A 14,028-nucleotide genomic window follows, 5' to 3' on the forward strand; every position below is an offset into this window, starting at 1 on the left:
ATCTCACTGTTTACTGAGAAGAACAGCTGGCATAGCTGAGGAAGTAATGGGGCCATTGGGAATACTGCTAGAAAACTTTAAAGACGTTCTTTAACACTAAACCATATTTCCAAAATGATCCGTTTTCAGTGAGTTAAACCCATTGGTTTCCTCTTTTGGTGATCAGACAGGCATATTTTCTGGAAAGGGGACTATTGATAAAGGGAAGTATTAAATATTCACCTCTTGGTTGAAAGAATCTTAATCTTTGTTGTGAAAAGCAGATTTGTTATGAAAAATATTAACTATTTGATGAATATCCACATTATTAAAGTTCTTATTGTAAATTAATAGCATCAAAATTATTCAGCAATTGAGAAAAAAGTGTTTGTTTTGTTTAACCATTTTTAGTATAGTATCACGTTATATGATTCTATTTCATGTTTACAGCTAACAGAGATCCTATAGTGAAAATTCTCGGCCCTGAATATGGGTCTGTTGAAGGAGAAGATATGTCTATGTTGCATTTACTTGAAAGAGTTAAAAAAGATGATGACCCTGAAACAGAGATTAAAATGAGAATCTTTCTTCTTCTTCGTCAGCTGGACTTGCAACTGCTTAATAGTTCTTTGAAACACATTTCACAGTAAGTGCATTTCAAATGGAAGCTAAGCATGTCAGCCAGTGCATATTTTTGTTTTAATGTTAAGTCAGATTGTCTTCAACCCACAACATGTGCTTTTGGTGTGACATAAATAAATTTATTGAAATAACTTTCACTGGTCACTAAGTTACTGAAAAAACACTTTTTTGCTGATTTTGCTGTAGGTGTGTGTATGCAACCATGTGCCCACAAGTGTGGGTTTTTTTATTGCATATGTTTTGTGTTTTGGTAGCAAATTGAAGTAATTTGTACAAACAACTAAGCTACAGTTAAATATTTTCAAGAAAATGTTTGTCTCTTCATGGAAGCATATGAAGTATTACACTGAGCCTGTTACATAGTTACAAGGACTTCATATTAGCTATGGAGCTAAAATTTCACTGAACTAATGGATAAAATTAAGAAAAAGGATGGAAGGTGACCCATTTCCATATTTTTGTTGCTACTCTTACGACTCAGTGTGAAAGAAAATAATGTAATATTCTCATTTAATTTCTCTGAGTATATCCTTTTGATGAATACATTGTTGACCATTTTCTATTAATTGCAGAAACATAAGACTAAATCCAGCTGCTATATGTAATGAAGTGAATCTTCTCAAGAATTTCTCTGGGGAAGGAGAAGATACAGTACTGGAAACACTGGAATATACATCAGGTCCAGATCTGATTGTATCTCATGTTTATATATACCCTTATTAAAGTACTTGACTTTTGTGTGCAATTTGCTAAATTAATTTCAGTAATGAATTTGAAGTGTTTATCTCTACTTTGAAGTTATAAAGTGAAATAAAACATATTTTCAGATGAATGCTGTTCTTCAGCCTTTAGTTATAGAAATAATCTCCAATCATATGAATTTATTCAGTGTAAATAGATGAAGTAAACTGAGTCCCTGGTCCTGAAAAGCACTAAGCACAGTTGCAGTTCTTAGTTGGACTGGGCCATGGGTTGCAGAACTTTGCATGATTAATTCCTAACTGAGTATGAATTCTTAAGAGTAAGGTATTGTTTTGAGAATTTTATTTGTATACATGACATATTAATCATAAAGCATAACTATTAAAATACTTTTAAACTGGATGAAAACACTAATGCTAACTGGTTACAGATTACGTGTTCTCTAATGGATGCCGAGCTCCCCCCTGGAGACAAGTGCATGGAGAAATTTGTTATTTAGTCATCAAGCCACATGACACTGATCCTTTGTATATCACTTGCAGCACAGCAGGAGTGTTTTTAAATGGAGTAAGTAATAATAAAGGATTCCATGGAGTAATGACTATTTTTACATGCTAAAATAAAAAATCCATCAGATTTGGGGTAGTGGTGGTGAGGCTGTAAGACCTACTGAGTTAGTTTATTGGTGCAGAAGAAGACAGTAATAAATGTATGCTAGTTTCCCCATATGGTCTGTGTACTTTTTCTATAAGTTTTATACTGCAGTTTTTGCTAGCAGTGTTTGGTCAGTCTTTAAATGTGCCCTAACAGTCCTTCACACTATTCCTATTTAAGGGTACTGTGGGTACTGTACTACATGCAGCTCTAGTTCCTCTTCAGTCTTCGTCTGAGGTGTAATATTGTATGTGGCTAATATAGCTTGCTTTTCTCTATTTTATAAGTAATGAGCAGTTCTTTCTCCTTTCAGTGGAAGCTTTTTAGAATGTATCTCTCGTCTACTTTTCATTTTGGTTACTTCTTTACTTACAGATAGGCATAATTTTTATTTAGGCATAATTGTGCCGTATGTGTGTTAAGCAGTGACCAGAGCTCTAAGATTCATTTTGAAGAGAGGCTGATGTCTGCCATGTGTAACTTCACAAACTGATTTCCTAAGAATTAAAAAATCCAGGGAAATATTGACTTAGCATGTTTTTAATGGATGAAGCTCGTAAAGGTTAGGCTAGTCAGGTCACATTATTTTCTGATCCTTTTAGACATCTGTCATACTGCACTGAAAGCTCATATTTACTTGGTGGTTTGCCATAAGCCATAAATTCTTCTTCAGTGGTACTACACACAGTATAATTAACTGATAGTAATTACTTGCAGAATTCTGTGCAATATCCTGATTATGTGTTGGCATTCGTGGAGATGGTCCATGCATCTTTAGAAAGTATTACTGAAGTTTGATGAGCATGTCACTTCTGTACCTAATTCATTACAATATGACCTCTGTGCTTTTTAGCACTATTTTATGATACAGATTAAATTACCTGTGGAAGGTAATACTATTATTAACTATAAATTTATTCTTTTTTAAGGGTCAGCTAAAGGGTAAAGATGACATTGACTATGAAAGAAAAAGTGATGTGTATAAAGATATTGTCACATTTCTAAGGGAGAGATCACCTAGATTTGTAGAAAATATGGCTAAACAGGTATGTATATACTGATACCGGGTGTATATTCTACTTTGTACAAATGTACATTGTACATGGGTAAGAAACTATAAACCTGGCTGAACATTTATGTTCTTTATCAAAAATAAATCTGTGATTAAATGAAGAATTTTAAAGATTCTGAAATGCATTTATCAGTTTTCTTTGATTTGTTTCAGTTTCTACTAAATATGTTCCATTCGCAAATAGTACACTATTTCACATATCATTCTATCATACCTTATTATGAAGTTTGATTCAACATGTGAGGTCAGCTTCTAATTTTGCGTTAAAAAATTTGCTCATCTTCTGCTGTCATTCTTTATGGAGCACTGGAAATGCTAAAGCTGGAAAATATGATCTCTTTATGGAAAAGGTCAACTTTTTATGACAATATTTTTCTGTGATTGAAACCACTTAAATTTTTATCTTCATTCTTTGCAACCCAAATATAAATAATAGCCCAAGTTTTTTTATGAGAACTGCCTGATTTAAATATCAGAGCTGAGAGGCATCCAGCTTACACACTATGTGTTGCTTCAGCCACTGTAAAATACAAGTGTTTTGGCTTTTATTTAGAGCTTTGTATTAGCTAGAATCATGTAGTGGCTCTGCAGTTTTAGTTGTTTTCTCATTCCTGATAAAACCTCTTTTATCAGATTTCTAGTGTGGTTATGACAGAGTATCTTGGTAATAAAATTAATTAAAGGCTAAATCCTGTCAAAAGTTTCATTGTGGTTAATTATATGCAATTTTAATTATTGCAAGAATAAAGTCATTAACAGGGAAATTTTCTTAATCTTTAGTTCTTTCTTTGTAGGATGTAGGGCTGATACTTAATTTTTCTGAGGTACACATATTTGCCGGTCCCTGAAGAAAAGAGTATTTCAAGTTGTACACATATATAGAGTAGCTTATATTAACAGTAATGGAATTAAATTTGTAAGTTGTTCTGTTTGAAAGTGCAGTAAGTTCCAAAATGTATTTTATTTATCCCATAGGCAAGTATTTTTTTAACATTATATCTACATTTTGATTTCCATTTCATAAATGTGACAATATGTGAATGTTTTTAGAAATAATTGCTGGTTTAATGTATTTTTAAAGTGATTTGGCTTCATTCAGCGGTCATGAAAGCTAAAATATGGCACTACTTGAATAATTTTTAACAGTTCTAATCCTAAACCCTAATATAGATTAATGTTAATATGGATAATAGAGATAACATACCTTTCTTTACTGTTTTTCTACTCTTATAAAGATGCTGTAGCTGTTCAAGAAATGTGTACACTTATTAAATAAAAGTAAATAAATTGAATGTATCCTCTTTTTCTTCAATTGTCATAGAAATCACAGGCTCCGTATTCCCTGACTCTGTGAATAAGTTTATGCTGAAAAGTATAAATAATACTATTTTAATGGTTTAGGAATATCATCATATTCCCTTGCTGCAAAGCTGGTTTAGTGCATTCTGCATTCTTAAACCAGAATTTAAACAGGTTAATACCCTAGAGCTACAGAGCATTTGTATTTGAGGGAAAATCTTCTCTACTCTAGAACTTTGAAAAGCAGGGAAAATCTGCCTACATGAAATAAATTATGACTAAAAATAGTTTTGATTTATCTTCTGAGGAGAGGAGAGCTTCAAAAAGCTCATGACGTACACATGTATTGCAAAAATCAATTAACTTTTATAGTATCTTCTTGGCCTTGTTTAAGCTAACACTTCGAATTGCTGTGTTGGCATATAGTGCTGTTGGAAACATACTTTTTAACATGTGCTTAGCTGGTGAAGCTACAGCATCAATTCTCCTGTGGTTTGTATAGTTTATAATGTGTTAAATTGTCTTGTCTAGAGTACATTGTCAGAATGAGAGAATTAGCATGAGTCAGTTTATGATTAGACAGTTGGGTCAGCAAGCCTGGAACAGCCGATTCACATCAGGACTAGTTGAAAACAGACCATACTGTGACAATCTCCTTAAAACTGCCTTGAATCAGATACATAAAGGAATGTCTTCACCTATCTGGTAGGGACAGCTGCAATAATAATAATATGTAACGATCATATGCTATCTTTCCTGCAAAAATTGAATATGTTCCAATAGAGAATAAGAGTTGACAAGAGTTCTTTCTATTCTGGATATTTTTGATCGGCCATGGTACTAGACACAGACAGCTGAAAGACTGGTAGATGCCACTCAGCTCCATTCTTGTATGTGAGTTGCTCAACAGAGTTTTGTCCTGAGAAAAATTAAAAAAAGATGAAAAGAAGATGAAAAAACAGAAATGGAATGTGTTTATATTAATTCTAAACTATATCAAATTAAATTACTTGGAACTGAAGCCTAGCAGTTTATCATAGCCTATTTTCAGTTTTTATGTTCATTATTTTGGTGGGAATTTTCTGTAAATTCTTTGTGCAGTGGAATTGTTTTTATGTAAATGATCAATTGAAAGCAGAGTGACTCTGCAACTCTAGATTTTAAAACTCATTTGGAATTAGGTACTATAAAAGTGTTTGTTGCATAAATTATTTAATATTTTAGAAATTGAACAACATGCAATATTCAAGTACATTCAGGAAGTTCTAAATTGAGCTAGTTCATTTATTTAAAAAACTTCCATTTGCACACGGTAACAGCTACTTTCCAGATTAATGTTTCATTCTTTTAAAGACAATCTGTTTCTATGCTTACAATCTAATTCTGCATTTAATACACACAGTTTTTATGCACAGCATCCTGGAATTGTGCTTATAACTTACCGTTTTAATATGCATTATTCATATAACAGTATGACTGACAAACCATGTCTCCTTATTTTCTTAGGAATATATTTTTTTTAAAGAACCAACATATGAGAAGAATTACCAATGTATGGAAGTAGTTGATGCTCAAGTCTCTGACCAAGCCCAGAATGTTAATGATTTTTTAGAAAAGAACGTAGATGAGAAAGTGAAAAGTTCTGCTGCAAGGAGGAGACTCATTGACAAGAAGAAATTGGAGCCATCTATGAACTGGAAGAATACTGGGATTTCTGTTTTCCACAGATAAGTAGTTATCTTTATAATTTATTTCTCCTATAGATCTCTCTAAACTCTGATGATGATTGGACTGCATGATACAGGTTTGCATTATTATCTTAAGTTGGGAGCTATAAAACAAAATTTACTACATGTTAATTTCTAAGAAGAGAGTATAGACTACCAAAGAGATTTCTCAGTTTTCTTCTGTCATGCTACAGCTTTGATGACGTTATGTCATTTCCACAGAAAGGCAGGGACATATCTTGCAACCATCTGCAGTACTGGTCCTACAGTACTGTGATATTACCATATTTTTGGTGTAAAATGCCCTTTAAAGCAAGACAGAGTAGACAATCTAATCTAAACCAGTCTTCTGAGGGAGGCAGAAGAGATTCAGGATGGAAAGTCAGGATGACTCTTACACTACTGATTTTTAGTGATTTTGTATTACATTCATATTCATATTATATAAGCCACTTTTCTAGCTCTGTTTAGCAACAGTCTTCACTCATGAGATTATCTCAAAGTTTTGACACCCAAAAATAGAGTATTGCATATATTGAATATTGTTGGATTTGTCTTCCTGATTTTGTGTTAATGAAGGAAGAAGAATGTCTGAGGGAAAGGCCTTGATTGCCATCCTACAAAAAAAAGTCAGTATCTTCTCAAGTCTGCCAATTTGACATGTTGCAAGAAACATTTTAAGAGAATTTGGATGTAATTTACAACCAAAGGTTAAAAAAACTTGGTTTCCCAGGGACAAAAGCTTATCTTTTTCCACAGTCATTGTTAGCGTCTAGATGTAGTGAAATTGTCTGTAATCATGAGTAATGCTCGCTTTTATTGTTGTGATAGTATGACCAGACCAGGCTCAAAAGGACATTTTGTTTTCACAACGTTGTGAATTAGGGATGAAGAAGCACCAGAGATTGTGACCAGCTAGGCCTAGGAGTATTCTTGGAGTATAAGAAAAGCAAGATATATTGTATGCAGCATGATCAAAGCTATGGAATGGCTTAGTGTGTGGAAGAACTGGGAAGACTAGAACTCTTTTGCTTGGAAAAAGGATGACTGTGGGACACTAAGACAAATATAAAAACTCATGACTGGAGACAGTAAATAGGGAACAGATAGTCACTATCCCCTCTAATACAAGAACAAAGGGCATCAAATGAAAATGAGACAGTGAGACCAGTTCAGAATAAAGGGAGAGACTTCATGCAACACATGGCTAAGCTCTAACATTCTTTGCCACAGGATGGTAGAAGCCATTTGTTTATCTGAGTTTACAAAGCAACCAGACACACACAGTCATGGAAGAAAAATCCTTCCAAAACTGTTATCACCAATTCCCTGAATTACAATCTGCTGAAGAATATTCTGGAAAAAATTTCCATGTTCTGTTCTACTGTTACCTAGATTGCTGCTATTGGTAATGGTTGGAGATGACCAACAGCAATAGGATAAATGGACCTATGGTCTCTCTGCATGTACTCAGTCTTTTTTCTTGTATCACAAACAGATCAGCATAATATAATTTTTCTCATATTGCAAAATTAGCAAAATTAGTCATTTAAGGCAGAGCATACTTTCTTTTTAATGAAGTTTATTGTGTCGGTTCATAAGCTCATATGTACTGACATAATAAATGTCCAACCATAACTTTTTGGTTCTGTGTATGTATATAATAATTCTTTTATTAAATAAAACCAAATATTTCAGTGACAAGGCCGCAAAAAAAGATACTGAAGAAGAACAGAGAAGTAGTACTCTGAAAATTAAAAAGAAAGCCAAGGGCATTTCTTCTGAATCTGTTAAAATACAACCAACTTCAAAACGGTATGGGTTACTTATTTTTCTTCCTTAATTTTTTTTAAATTTTTATTTTCTGTATCTACAGTAATTATCACCATAATTAGTATTTGGTAATGTCAATTAATTATATTTTTCTTGTATTAGACAGTGTTGTCATACATGTTTAAAATGTGCTCATTCATACTAGTTTATAGCTGTTTAAAATGGGTGATGCTGTTTATTTCTTTCTAGGAAAACATCAAGAAGGTCTAAAGACATTAGTGAAAGTTCGTCAGAGACCGAGGAAGATGAAGAACAGCCTGTACGTCGTCAAGAAGGAAACGCTGATTTGCCATCAGAATACTGGGGAATTCAGAAACTTTCAAAATATATAAAGGTAAAGAGAAACCTTGACAATTGACAGATTTTATGAAAAAAACAACCACAAGCTACTCTTTACCTTCTACACCAGACTAGCTCTTCACACTTTCTACTTTCCATATATTTTAGAACAGCCTTGCTATGTAATATGATAAAATCCTGGAACTGTGGACTTTCCTATCACCCACCCATTTCTTCTGCATTTTTTTAATCTGCTATTTTTGGCTTATATAGACCCTTAGATTAAACCATCTGTTCATAGTTATTTAAAACTTAAGATGGTATAATTTTTTATTAATTATTTCATTTCTGTTTTGCTTTTTGGGTGAAACTTTCCAAGATATTTCTTTATGCAGATAATAACTTTCAAGAGTTTTTCTTAAAACTGAATACTTGCCTAAAGTCTTTCATCAACTATGATTAATGCATGACTGAAGTAATTCTAATATGATCTTGTATCTGGATAGATGCTGTTGATAAACAAGAAAATGTATGATAAACAGGTGTCCTCTAAAGCAACAAAAAAAGGTTTTTTTACACAGACTTGTTGAAAATCTTTTGGAACTTAAAAATATAGATGTTTAGAACTTTGTGTAAGTCTGAAACGCGTGAAAAAACCTACAGCCTTCTACTATTCTTGAAAACTCTAAAACTAATTATGTTTGTCCTTCAGTAGAAATTCCTTTACAAGTTTGTAGTGGAATTTATGTACTGTAAGTTACTAATAAAAGTTCTGGTTTATTTGTTTTTTGAGTATGGCTACAGAGTATCCGACTGATAAAATGATGGTACTGGCATGTGGTGCAGCAGAAATACTTGCGAGGAATAAGCAATTCTTCTGCTCCTTCCAGTCATTTAACCATTGTAGAAGAGTAACTCGGTCTTTTAAACAGTTTTCAGTGTACTCACACTGTTCTCAGTTTGTGAATGTGGGACCTGTGATTGTGGTTGTAGCCAAAGAGACACAGAAAAGCATGGATAAAAGCATGGATAAGTCTCTCTACAGTTCTCTGTGCCTTATATTTTCTAGGTTGGACCTCTATATTCCTGCCATTTTTGGTATGCTAAAATAATCCTTCAGAACTGTAATCTGATGTAACATTCAGCATGTAACTGGCTCAGCTATCTGCTAATGCTGAATGCACTCTATATACTTTTTGCATTATACAAGTGTTTCTATTTGCATATAATTACAGTTCAAAGTGTTATTTTCAAATCTTTCAATCTACTAATAGCTTGCTTCTGTCTGTTTTATGGACCTCTTCATACGTTTCTGAGAACTTAGAGAAATAACCATGCTACTTTTTAGTAAAGACCAAAGGTTGTATTTCATTACTGTTGATGAACTCCCAGTAACCTCTTCCCTGGCCCATCGTATGGACCACCCTCTTTACTGACAAGGCTCTCCTGTCCTGGTTACATAATTCTTAAACTCCCTTTCCTCTCTAAATCCTTCATGTAGTCATGTTTAGATTTTAGTATTGTACTTGATCAAATACTGAAATATATCTACACTTGCATGAAACCATTCTGAATGAGTGAGAATGACAAATAGGAAAATGTATTTTTCATACTCCTCTGTTTTAGAAATGAGTATATTTTGTTCCAGCTTGTAACAAGAAAAATTACTTAATGGCTTAGAACTAGAAAAAGAAAGGGGACCATTTTTGATAAAATTGTCAGTGCCTGTTAGGAAGTGTTTAGAATACAAAATTCCATCATATGAAAAAGTTTTGTTATGAAAATTCAAATATATAGTTGGTTGTGTATTCATGCACACCTAAGTCTTGCAATAGTTCTTTAAATTAGATATAAATTAAAGTACTTGAACATATACTTAAAATAGTTCTCTGCTAATTCTTAGCTACATAAAGCAAGAAATCCCTAGTGTCAGATAAAGCTGAAAAAAGATGCCTCAGTGCCATACCACAGACAGTGGTTGAAATTTTTTATTGATGGAGTGCTACTTCAGCTTGCACATGGAATTCATTTTAATTCAAGTATAAATACTGCATTTCTGGCTAGACTTAGGAGATTCTTTGGCATTCTTGTTGTTCATGTAGGCAAGTGTTCATGACACATGCAACTTAAGAGAAAATAAATTTATGACTGTAATATTTATCATCTACAAGTATATTTATATAGAAGCACAAATTTCAGAGGACTTGTGTGTCTCCAAAGGTTGTACGCGTTATTTGCAGATCTTAAAAAAGTCATAAAATGCCTTAAATAACAGATGTTTGAGATACCAAGTTAGAAAATGTAATGATTAGAAGGTACAACCATTTTTTAACATCTTCTAAAGTGAACGGGAACCACAGTTCAGCAAAAGTCTATAAAAGATCAATTTGCAAATGCAAAACTTCCATAAAACCTTCAGGATACGTGGTTTTTGTACCAATGTTAGACTGACATTAAAACTTAAAAAGGTGGTTGCTTCCTATATGAAGCAGACTTGCCAGATCCTGTGAGTTGTGCCTGTAGGCTATGTATTTATGTACCTCTTCACGGAGAGAAAATTCCAGTACAGGGGAAATTCCCGTCTGACTTTTTGCCCTTCTCCGTTCCCCCTCCTTTCTGGGAAAGAGCAGCCATGTTGGAATTGCTCCACTGGGAAGCAGCTGCTTCTGTGGTCTGGCTCCTCGTCTTACCTTCCGCTTCCCAGGGCTGTGAAACAGAAGATCGAGCATGAGTTCTCTTGCCGTGTCTTCCCATCAACTTAAGAAAGGGCAGCAAAGACTGATCAGTGAGCTTGGTGATGGTGTTGTGTTAGGTATCTTTTGGGGCTGGAGCAGATAAAATTGGAATAAAGTGCTCTGTTGATATTTGTAACAGTGAGATTCACTCAGGGAGCCTGCTTCAGATTTCTCATGATTTCTTAAAGTAGTGCTTGTGAAGTATTAGATTTTGAGAGGAAGGACTACATTTTACATGTGAAAATTTTTAGGAATAGGGTGAAGGGGTCACATTTTACAATGATTTTACTAGAAATGGGAAACATCGGGTAGAAAGGCAAAATATTCTTTGTGGCAGAGCTGGGGCTGTTCACTGAAAAAAAGAGAAGAAAAAAAAGGCTAGCTGGGCACAATGCTTTGTGCTGCCTGCTGTTGAGCACTGATTATTGTGAGTTTTAAAATAAAATTGAGATGCTGAGAGGTGAACTGCGGCTGGTGAGTGTGCCAGAAGTAACTCCAATCTCCAGAATAAGTCTTTAATCCCTTAAGCGCTTGTGCTGCTCAGATTTGGTTCTCTGTAAGAGTGTGATTTATTGGTACTGAGCTCTGGATAGAGTTCTGCAGGACCATGTCAGCTACAGAATTCTTCCTTCAGTTTCTTACCTGGAAAGTCATTCTACTTTTGGCTATATTTCAGGGGCAAACTAGTGAAACCAGTCAAGTCTCACACCTCCTGTAAAATATCCACTAATTTTGTATCTGTTTTGAATTACTCCAGGTGAAACGACCTCATTCCCAGAACAGCATTGTGTTTCTTTTCTATTGGGAATGATAGGTGGACAAATCTGCTGTCTCTGACCAGCTGTTTGCATCTTGTGCCAGGTCCAGGAGCTAGAGGAAGGCTATGGTGCTGCACAGGATCTAGGAAGGGTGTGCCCTGAGTATGGCCTTGAACACCAGCTCCTGGGTCCTTGTATGTGTTGGTCCTGCATTGCAGTGGTTGACTGGGAAGGGAGAACATCTGTCACATGACTAGGTGAAATCTCGTTGATTGCACAAGGAAAAGGTTGAAAGAACTGCTGGATACACTGGGTATATTCACGTCTGCTCCACAGCTGCATTTTGGCAGGCCTTTGGAAGACTCTTGCATTCAAGCAACATTTCTGTAGCTGGCAGGCGCCTCTGTATTGGGCTTATTTTACATAAAGATGGCAAACAGACGAGGGAGGCAGGGAGGCAGAAATATACAAGAGTATTTCTTCTGGTCTTTGCCTCTTCTCTTTTCTTTCTCTCCAACTCCCTCTAAAAGTCCTCACTTATTTCTAGGCAAGTGGGTCAAGGAAATGAAAGTCTTAAGAGCTATGGGTCTAGTTCTTACAGTGCATGTGTTGCAGTGAGTATTGGCTGGACAAGACCTACTGCCCATCACTTCTACTTCCCCTTTGCAGTGCGAGCACAGCTAAGCCAGGAGGATGTAGTGTGGCTGCTGCACCACAGGCAGAGTTATTTCCTTTTCTCAGGAAGCTCAAATTTGTCTGCTAGAGAAAGGCAGCTGTGTGTTGGCTTGCAGGAAGGAATAGTGAATCCTCAGCTGAGTTCTTTGTACATGGAAGACACTGGCATTCTTGGGGAAGAGAGGTACAGATTAGAAATGCAGAAAGTCAAATAGACAATGAAAAGATGCAGGAAGGCCCAGATGCAGGATCTTAAATTAGAGATTCATGTAGATGTTGATAAATGGTATGGGATAGTTTTATTCCCCAGGAAAAGTCAGGGAAGCATCTGGAGGTTGAATTTAAGGGCTTGGGGTAAACCAAAGTGCAGGAAATCCATGTATTCCAAGGTAGGAATGTGGACAAGGAAGGTCCAAACTGTTACAGAGACAACCTATTTCAGTACATTTGAGGACCAAATCTTAAATGGCAGTTGCATGTGTGTGCTTGTGAGGGAATTTTTTTGCGCTCTGTATGCAAGGTTTGCAATGTCACATTTCTCTACTTGGAGAGGAAGGAGGAGGGAGTCAGCAACTGCTTGCACATTTCCTTAGTATGCATGAATATAAAGTCAGTCACAGTTCAAAGTGAAACTTGTCATATCTGACGTCTAAGGTTTTAGATATCTGAAAAATAGGTATGTTTCTCATAAAATTTCATGACAGAAAACATCCAGCCTTTCAGAATAAAATATTACTTTCCTATGCAAATGAAAATTGTGCAGCAGTCTCAGCCCTCCTGTGGTTTAACAGGTGGTGTATATAGCAACTCTTTCTTATGAATCAATTATAAATTTGTGGCACTTGTGAAGACATAGATGTGGCTTGTAGATTTTTCTCAAAATTTGTATAAATTAGATGATAGACGAAGTTTTTTTTAACTGCATAATGGAAAAGTATAGCTTTCCTAAACTATAACAGTATTGGAAATGTTTCAAATTATTAAGATTACACTACTACTCATTACAAAAATTTAAATCAGCTTCATGAACTATGCATGGATTAACAAATCAATTGTATTTTGGAGTTAGCAGAAAAGTAATTCTATTTTATTCTAAAATGCAGAACCTCAAAAGAGACATGAACATATTAGCCTAAGGAATAAAATGGGTCTTCAAACACAAATTAATTTAAAGAGAAACTACACAAAAAGTAACTTGAATTTTTTTAAGACAAGAAAAAATAGTATTAGTGTTACAGTGTACCCACTAAAGTACCAATTGTTTGCTTAGTTATTTTACACATTGTAATGCTGCTCAAAAGTTTTGTGGTGGTCATAAAAAAAGTCTAAAATCTCTGGTGTTTATGGATATTCCTGAACAATAAACTTCACAGAGAACTGCAAATTCAAATTCTGAGGAACTATCTCTACTTCTTGACTCTGCTTCCATTTTCCAAGGAAGAGTTACTGGTGGGTAGAACTGTACAACTATAATTGGATACTTAGATTATTAACATAGAAGCTATGAATTTGATCAGATATGTATCAAACTGAGAAATTATTTTGTGTGCAAAATTACCAACAAAATTTATCTGTAATCTTGAAGTCTGGCCCTAGATGTGGAATAGATGCAATATTAGAATCTAATAGCTAGAGTAAAAGTATCTAATCTGTGTAAGAAATATAATATTACA

General features: G+C 34.7%; 1 protein-coding gene across 1 annotated transcript in view; it reads left to right on the top strand.

Annotated features, from left to right (window-relative positions):
• Positions 1-429: 429 nt before the first annotated feature.
• Positions 430-14,028, top strand: part of ARMC4 (armadillo repeat containing 4) — a gene marked incomplete at both ends in the record, with an annotated part of 40,661 nt that continues 27,062 nt past the window's right edge. The window contains 6 exons of the mRNA XM_010180831.1: positions 430-625; positions 1,194-1,300; positions 1,754-1,890; positions 2,907-3,023; positions 4,743-4,840; positions 8,098-8,242. Coding sequence (XP_010179133.1) covers positions 430-625; positions 1,194-1,300; positions 1,754-1,890; positions 2,907-3,023; positions 4,743-4,840; positions 8,098-8,242 — 800 coding nt within the window. The remainder of the gene's footprint in view (positions 626-1,193; positions 1,301-1,753; positions 1,891-2,906; positions 3,024-4,742; positions 4,841-8,097; positions 8,243-14,028) is intronic.

Source organism: Mesitornis unicolor, unplaced genomic scaffold (assembly GCF_000695765.1).
Source record: "Mesitornis unicolor isolate BGI_N332 unplaced genomic scaffold, ASM69576v1 scaffold4073, whole genome shotgun sequence".
In the NCBI taxonomy this organism is placed as follows: Eukaryota; Metazoa; Chordata; class Aves; order Mesitornithiformes; family Mesitornithidae; genus Mesitornis; species Mesitornis unicolor.